This window comes from Austrofundulus limnaeus, unplaced genomic scaffold (genome assembly GCF_001266775.1).
Source record: "Austrofundulus limnaeus strain Quisiro unplaced genomic scaffold, Austrofundulus_limnaeus-1.0 Scaffold130, whole genome shotgun sequence".
NCBI lineage: Eukaryota > Metazoa > Chordata > Actinopteri > Cyprinodontiformes > Rivulidae > Austrofundulus > Austrofundulus limnaeus.
In genome coordinates this window covers 1,415,279-1,423,757 of record NW_013952532.1, presented here as the reverse complement: position 1 = coordinate 1,423,757, position 8,479 = coordinate 1,415,279, and the positions used below count along the sequence as shown (strand labels likewise).

Below are 8,479 nucleotides of genomic sequence, written 5' to 3'. Positions count from 1 at the left end.
TATATATATAGTATCTGGGCTGCGGTTTCCCAAAAGGTGGCACGGACTTCCAGACAGTTATTTATTTTCTACGTTTATTATGTTTTTRTGAACATGGAGAGCAGAGATGACCTGAAACGAACAAATCTAATGTTAAATAAAATAAAAGTTCTTTCAAACTGGATTGTTTTTTTTTTAGAGATGTGAAGTTTTTAAAATCTGAGCTGCAGCTGAGTGTTAGGAAAACATTTTCTTTAGTTTGGCAAAAAAGCCTCCCTCCTCCTTTTTCTCCTCTTCCTTCTCCTCTTCCTTTGACGTGGTTGTTTTCGCACCAGAGCCTGATGCGGTGCTGCCCCCTCCTGGACAAAAACATGTAGTTTTAGCACAACTTCAATAGGAGAGCAACTTGTATTAAGATCAATCAGAATGGTTTAAAATGAAGAGCATGTTTAAATGACACAAAATGATTGCTGTTATCATTTTAACCGTTTACTTTAATTGATAAAAATAATTAAAATTTGAGTAGACACATGCAAAAAGCTTGACTAACAAAAATGTCAATTGTTTGTCTGATTTATTTATTTATTTTCAGCCAAAGGAATCAAAGAACTGCTGSAGAGTAAATCTGGTTTCTGACCTGCTGGACGACTGACACCGTTGACGATTCCCTGCACATCYGTTTCCTCTTCTGCATAACTCAGCATCAAAGAACGCTGCCTTCGAGTTAACTTTCTGTGGGTGGGAAATAAAAGAGACGGCAAATAATGACACAAAACTGTAACTATTACAATTTAAAGTCTGAGGTTCTAAAATGTAAAACACAGCCTGTCGGGGACAACTGGCATAGACAGAAACAAAGTCAAGGCTTTTTATAGTTTATAACTTGAATTAACTATTCCATATCTCCTTTAGATCCTAGCTGAATATTTTAATCTGGAAACTTTATGATCAAGAATATAGTTTACTGTATTTATGCGTGTATAATGCGAAAAATGATTTAACCCTGAGAAACATCTTTAAGTTGGAGGGTCGGATTATAGACAGGAACACATTTTGACTGATTTTTTGCTACTACCTCAAGAAATTTAAATATTTTCTCACATATACCTGAATTATTGTGTCACAGGGGATAAATCCTCATACCCCCACCCCCCACCACCACCACACACACTGTAGAATACGTCACACATAGCAAAGCATATAAACAACTGTTACAGCAGGATAGTTGTTTGTTTATAACTCGATGATATTTTGAATGTTTGAAAAAAAGACTCATGTTGTTGAGTGTGGAGTTGAAGGAGGAGGAAAAACAAACATTTTTTCTTGTTAACCGCAGACATGGACGCATGTTTGCGTGCTCAATAGGACCAGACGAGCTGCTCCTCRAAGCCGTCCATCTAACTAATTTAACAACCGGCTTCCATTGTCAGCTAAGTGACCTGCAGAGGCACATGCTACTCCTCTTAAACCTTAATTCCTCCACAGCCTCCTCCTGAACAAACATGCCCACAGCCGTATATATTAAATATAGATATCCCCAAAACAATCTGTTTCCCCACTAAAGTACACTGAAAGGCTGACAAATCCTGAAGTCTCTAWGGAATTAGGGGTTGAATTAAGCATGACTAGATTATTTTAAGCTAAAAAAAACAGGTCTTGCATTATACATGCATAAATGAAGTAATTAACAAGTAGATCTGAACAGTGTCTGATGAGTGTGTATCATACATAAAAGACAATAATGAAGTTAAAAATGGGATGTCTGTGTGGATCTTACTTTGGCACTTTAATCTTAATRTGAACATAATGATCTCCATAACTGCTGCTGTTCATCCTCCGAATCCCTTTTCCCTGTAACCGGATCACCTGGTCAGCCTGACAGCTGGCAGGGATCTGAAAACATGGACAGCAGAGATGACTTCCTCTAAACTTTGAGGGAGGAAATCCAAAAACTCTAGCATAAACATATAGAAAATCAGACCCTGTAAACCTTGGGAACTTATTGTCTAGAATCAAAAATAGCATCTTACTGTGAATAAAAAAAAACACTAGATTGCGATGATTTCATGATTTTTAAGGTTAATGTAGAACATTAAAGAAGTACACTGATTTAATATTAAATCATAAACAAAAATCTCAGTAATTTAAACTGTGACAAAATAAGGTTTAACACATTAAAAAAAGCTAAAAACCTTTAAAGAGCACCATGCGTTGATCTCTCCCTGACTTACTCACCACCACACTAATGGTTTCATAGAGGCCCTTTGTTGTGGCTGTGCCTCCAAGGACGGCCTGAGCTACAGAGATGAAGGCATCAGAGTGGATGTCTGCTCCGTTACGTCTAAACTCCGGGCTCGACTCGACCTGCAGATTTGACATAAAACTCATTGAACTCATAAAAACAGGCACGCCAGGTTTAACTTGTTACATTGTTTTATGTTGTCACAAATGAATGCTAACCTTGATGATTGCTAAAAAATAAATAAAGTAAACATCAAGTTTTTTTTGACCATTTTCTCATGTTTTGTTAATGCCAGAGCACATCTTTGTGAACTTTTATTCTTTACTGCTTCTTTCTATAACACAATTCTTTGTGGGAAGACATCTTGAATACGATATGAGACGTTTCACGCTTGTATTTAATGCCGTCCCGATGGGATCAGCTCACCCAAGTCGTTGCCAGGTCTGATAGAGGTCTACGACACCTTTAGGTTTTTCAGGTTTTTGTTCTAAATGGTCAGATATATTTCAATAACAACAAAAAAGAATCTACTCAATGTAACACTGGTGGTCTTGTTTTGGTAGATTGGTGTTTAGGCTCAAGTCCAAAAAAGATCAAACATCAGGGAATACAAAGGGTGCGTAAGTGTAGCTGCACTTCAACAACTTCTACAGTAATTGGAAACGTGAAAAAAAAGAGAATAATTTTGTAATATTAAATAACTATTATAAATTAGCAGCACATTAAATGAAAACATGGATAACATCTTTAACTGTTTGAAAAACAGAACTTACTCTAAACGTTATTAGGATTTCTTTATTTTCCACTGACATCAGCACTGTCTGACCGTTGTCCACGCCTGGAAAGAATAAAAGCATTCAGGTATATAAAACACATTATCCATCAGTAAGCTACAGCAAGATGACATCACTCTAAATTCATCACAATGAAACACGCAGAGAATCTCTCCAGATGTTCAGAATTATAAAAACACAAATGTGACCMATCATATTGAAATGAGGATTAAGTCAAATTTGGTCAAAATGRYCTAATTACATTTTCAGATTCTTGGCTTTAAAAGCTACATTTTGACACCTGGATCATTCTGATATCATAAGCTTATCCAGAGATATGACTTAATTTGTTTTGTTGGTTACAATAATACATTAATATTTGGTCTGAATCCTAATTTTATGTAAATTTATTGAGTAATTTTTGAAGTCAATATAAAGAGGAAACCTCTAATATCATTTGTGTATTAACATTTCCCAGTTAGAAGAAACAAAACTTTGCTAGCTGACAGGGAAAAACTCTAAATCTTAAGGTGGTTTTCCTCAAAATCAGGTTTTTTGTTGCTACTGTTAAAAAAAGGCTTCAAAATATTTTTTTAGGATTATATTTCAGACAGTTCGTTCAAATGATACAATGAAAAGGCATTAATTCATTATATTTTGACAAAAAGAAATTTTTGCACACCTTTAAATCAAAACCCTATATCTGGCTGTTGCTCTACCTCCCACTTTTGGACTTAATCCTCGTTTCGATGTGATGGGTCACAAATATGTAAAGTTTCTTGGATCAAAGCAGATGTGTGAACTGGTTTCTTTAAAATGTTCCACCCACCAGTGGGCACAGTCACAGTGACGGTCTTTTCGTTCTTGATGGTGCCCACTGCTCGACACATAATGCAATGGTTGATTATGATGAAGCCCTTCCCRCCACATCGCCGGCACGTGGAGCGCATCATGAAAGGACCCGTGCTGGTCGTCTCCTGCAGGAGATGAGAGAGGAGAACTAACGGATTGAAAATGGGAAGCCCGAAGAGCTTGAAGGTGGTAAAAACAAGCTGAAACTAGAGAAATTGCATTTCCGGCGAAAATGCTAGTGTGAATRCTTCTTGCTGAAAACTTAAGCTCAAAGCTGCTGAAATTAAGCTGAAAATATTTAATGGCAATAATGTGAGTTCATTTTATAAAGCTGAAAGGGAAAAAACAACTTTGCAGAAAAAACGAGCAAAAATATAGCTGAAATAGTAAAAAAATAAAAGCTAAAATAGCTGTAAAATGGAGAAAGCAACTGTTAGAAACAAATAGCTCAAATTAGCAGAAAGAAGCAAAAAAAGCAGAAATTAGCAGAAGAATAACAGAAAGAAGCAGAATTATAGCAGACATAACAGAAAAAGCTAAAATTAGCAAAAAAAATAAAAAATACAATTTTAAAAAGTAGCTAGAATTAGCACATGGTACCTAAAATGAGCAGAACCGGAACAAAATGTGTAAGATTCTGCAAATTGAGAAGCATTTTAAAGGATTTTAAGCATGTTGAAAACAGATCCATTCATTTTCAATGGCACAAAAGTGGCTAAAAAAGTGAAATAGCTGAAAAAGTAAAAAAAGCTGAAATATCAAAAGTCATAGCAGAATTGTAATAAATGAGCTGAACGTTTTGACGTATGAATTGTTGAAATAGCACAAAAATTGTGGAACAAGTTAGATGCTGAAAAACGTACAAAAGAAAAAAAAAAGATCTCAATAGTGTGAATGATTGGTTAATTACGCCGCTGCTACAAGTCTCACCATTCCCGTTCCGTTGCAGTAGTGACAGTGAGGCAATTTGGTGCCTGGTTCGTTGCCCTTTCCCTCACATCTCGGGCAGATTTCATCTGTTTTAATCCTCAGCTTCTTATTAGCGCCTTTAGCTGCCTCGAGAAATGTCAGTTCCATCACGTACTGAAAACAAAACAGGAAATTTATTCACAATAGGTATTAACTTCTCAAATTCCTGTTAAATATGCTTTTTTTTTTTGGTTTAACATTAAGTAAATAATGATGAAATAAAACAGCATGTTGTAAAGCGATATGTCATGAAATGAAAATGTAATGTGTTACCTCAGGTCGTTGGTCAAACATGCTGTTGATGTTCCCAAAGCCCATGCCTCCTGTAAACTCTCCAAAGATCTTTCTGAAGAGCTCCTCAGGGTCTAGAGTGGCGCTACCTGCCCTGTAGTACGGCCGCTGGCCCGCCGTGGCAYGGCCCGGATCAAAACCTGCTGCTCCAAACGTGTCGTACTGCTTCCTCTTCACCTCATCGCTCAGCACCTGAGCAGAGATACACTGGAATGTAATCGCCAACTCCATGGCTGCTCTTTCTGTTTGAAAACAGAAGTGTTWTGCACCTCATAAGCTTCAGCCAGTTTGGCAAACTTCTCTTTTGCTTCTGGATCATCAGGGTTGGCATCTGGATGATACTTCTTTGCCATCTGGCCCAAAGGAAAAGTGTGGAAATGGAAGAAAAATAGAAAACAAAATAAATTCTCCCCCCTCCAAAAATCAAGAAATGTGCCCATTAATAAATGCCTTAACATTTTTTACATGACTTTTTTTTATCACCACTGGGACAAACAAGCTCAGACCTGATAGTAAGCCTTCTTGATTTCACTCTGTGAGGCATTGCGAGAGACGCCTAAGATTCCATACAGGTCCTGGCTGTTGGCYGCTCTGCTGCTGGAGTGGAAGGAGTGGCAGGTAATTCCATGTGGACATCTCTGCCCTGCAGAGAGAGAAAAAARGATACAAATAAAGTTAATAACTCAATTAAAGCATCACATGTTAATTTACACTGTGCTCCTGTTAGCAAATKTATTACTTTTAGTGCTCGCTAAACTATCATTGCACTGCGAAAACTGCATATTGCATAATTTCAGTGTACTTGCAAGCAAGTTAAAATGGTAAAAAGTGACACACTCAGTACCGTGTTGAACCATGCTGCTAAAATTAGTTAATAATCAGATGTTTTGGGCGGAAATATGTAGTTTGATGCTCCATGTATCACAAGAGTTACCCAATTWTTGTGGTTGCTTTAAAAAAATAACTAAAATTATACCTCAATAGATATATGTAACTTAAATCATCTAATAAAAATGCCAAAAAGATCATTAAAAATAATTTCAATTCAGTCACACAATTGATTATTTTATACAGTATGCTCTTTTATTAATAATAAACAGTGTTGTATCTCAAAAAATACACAAGAGACCTGCAACACATCAGTTTTATGAAATACCAGATTTGTTAGTAATTTAAYGTCAGTGACAATAAACAATCGTTTCAGTGTATTATGACAGCTTGTCTTCCTGTTTTTGTTGCAGCAGTGATGTTCTCGGGCAGCTATAAATCTTTAAATCAGCACTTTGTCAGGGGCTATTGCACATAGTATTAAATAAAGAATTTAGAGATATCTGGGTTTGTTGAGCCTGATATCCTATTAAATAATCTGAATGTGGCAGTATGCCCTGTAGGCTTTGAATGCACCACACAAGTGCCTGCATCTAATTGGTCGTGGCGCTGGCTGCCTGTATATAAAGGGCCCTCCCTCTACCTGTGTGAMATGTTTGCCTCCCGGTTCAGACTACCATGGTTGCGGGTGCTGCACGCTAGCCCCAGGCTAGTGGGTGCATGAAGGGTGCGTTTAACGACCCTTGATCCTTTTTATGGTAAGGAGTGCTTCTACTTCCTGGGTGTTTTTGTTTGTAGCCTAGCTTTAACTTAGCTTCTGTTTCAATAGGCTACCAGAATGAGTCTACCTGATTCCTCCTCCTTTAGAGGAGCTACACTTTAGGCTCAGTGGTGAGTGCAATGTTTGTCTTATCAGTCTCTCAATTACACAAATTTAATTTCTTAATGCTTGTTCTGTACCAGACGCTGCTGTTTATCCTTTGCCGGTGTTCTGCTGGAGGCCCTATTTGTTCACTTCCAGTTTCCTATCTAYGCCGTGTGGTTCCTTGGCCGGCTTCTTACTTGTTGCTGTGTTASACCTTCATCGGCTCCTGCTGGTTGTCACTCTGCCCTGACTGGCTTAGTGACGCTCAGCTCAAGGTGATTCTGTGGGTTCCTCAMAGCTGCTGGATGGAACATTAATTCACACCCAAAGTCTACTGCTGCTTGGCTACCTGCTACCGGACGGAGACCTCTGAATCCTTACCATTTTTATATATATATTTAACATCTTTTAAATGAATGCTGTCTGTTTCTTATTTTGTTTTTTTGTATTTGTGACAGGGCAGTGGCCAGCTCCTGGTGTTGGTGGTGGCCTTTCCGAGTGGTGGTACTCCTTTTGGTTTGGTGCACGATTTTCTTTTGTTTGCTGTGTTTCTTTTCTTTTAGGACACTTCCCTGAATTTCACTCCTCCCTGAGTTGAGCCAGAACTGACTTAATGTGTGAGAGGTTTTAAGCTAGTATTTTTGAAATAAAATCATCGTGTAATAAACAAACTTAAGGAATTGTGAGATCGTCTCAAGCCTGGTCTGTAAGCGGGTCTGTGTGCCTTAAGGTAACTTTTAGAGTGGAGTCATTATAACCAATTTTATCTTTACTAAAACAGTGCTTTTGAATTTAAGTTGCCAATTATTATCACACTGCTCCTGCCACATGAATAACCTTCATAAACCCCCTGGAAACTGCATTGCAATTTTTTTTTTTTTTAACCAGGCACAGTGACATCACATTAAACCTCTGACTTCATATTTTTGAAAAAAAAAAAAAAAAAAGGGAATACTTTGATTACATTGAAATGTGTGTGTTTACCATGATAAACCAAACCATCCTGTGTGGAGAAGTAGGGGTCAGTCAGTGTAGGTGCAGACTAGTTAAATTACTAAATGAGTAAACCAACATGACGTAACAAACTTTACAAAATCATTTAAATAATATTTACTTTTCTCTGTTAACATACCAACAACTGCATGACTCGGTTACATCAGAGGAGAAGCGGAGTCCTGATGTTTTGCTAACTGCTAGCTAACATGTTACCTGGAAGTCCTGTGAATGTCAACACATTTCTGCGACTCCAGGAGCTCAGGCTGGCCGCCGTCCCTCCCCGGTTAGCCTGCCAGACGGTCGCCTGACAAACTCCTCCATGTCTGCAGGAAACAACCAGAAAGCGACTGTTCAGACGCCCACAAGACACAGATGCTGCTAACAGGCGTGTAGAAAACCGGGTAAAGGAGCACGCCATTTCTGCGTCACTGTCAGCTGGTCCAGAGTGCGCATGCGTAGATCATTGTTCTGCGACCAACATATAACCAGACTCCAGAGGGCGCTGTTGCACCACTGCAGCAGAATTTGGCTTTGGTGTGCTTTACTTCAGTGGTTCCCAAAGTTGGGGTCGGGACCCAAAGTGGGGTCCTGAAACATCAAGGTGSGGTCCTGAAAAGATTTTCTAAATTAATTACATTTTTGCCTTAGTTGCCTAAAATGTATACATGTAGAATAACAAATATT

General features: G+C 38.1%; 1 protein-coding gene and 1 long non-coding RNA gene across 2 annotated transcripts; one reads left to right on the top strand and one right to left on the bottom strand.

Moving 5' to 3' along the window:
- Positions 1 to 60: 60 nt before the first annotated feature.
- LOC106522510 (dnaJ homolog subfamily A member 3, mitochondrial) lies at positions 61 to 8,118 on the bottom strand (the record flags this gene model as incomplete). The annotated part of the gene is given in 11 exon segments (XM_014015541.1): positions 61 to 338; positions 617 to 711; positions 1,757 to 1,872; positions 2,215 to 2,343; positions 2,995 to 3,059; positions 3,824 to 3,971; positions 4,777 to 4,929; positions 5,089 to 5,298; positions 5,376 to 5,459; positions 5,613 to 5,749; positions 8,009 to 8,118. Coding segments are annotated over 11 exon segments (1,369 nt in total), but the record flags the coding sequence as incomplete, so codon positions are not given.
- LOC106522511 (uncharacterized) lies at positions 6,142 to 7,746 on the top strand. Its single transcript, XR_001310794.1, has 3 exons — positions 6,142 to 6,692; positions 6,764 to 6,825; positions 6,898 to 7,746. It is a non-coding gene; the product is annotated as an uncharacterized LOC106522511 (long non-coding RNA).
- Positions 8,119 to 8,479: the final 361 nt, after the last annotated feature.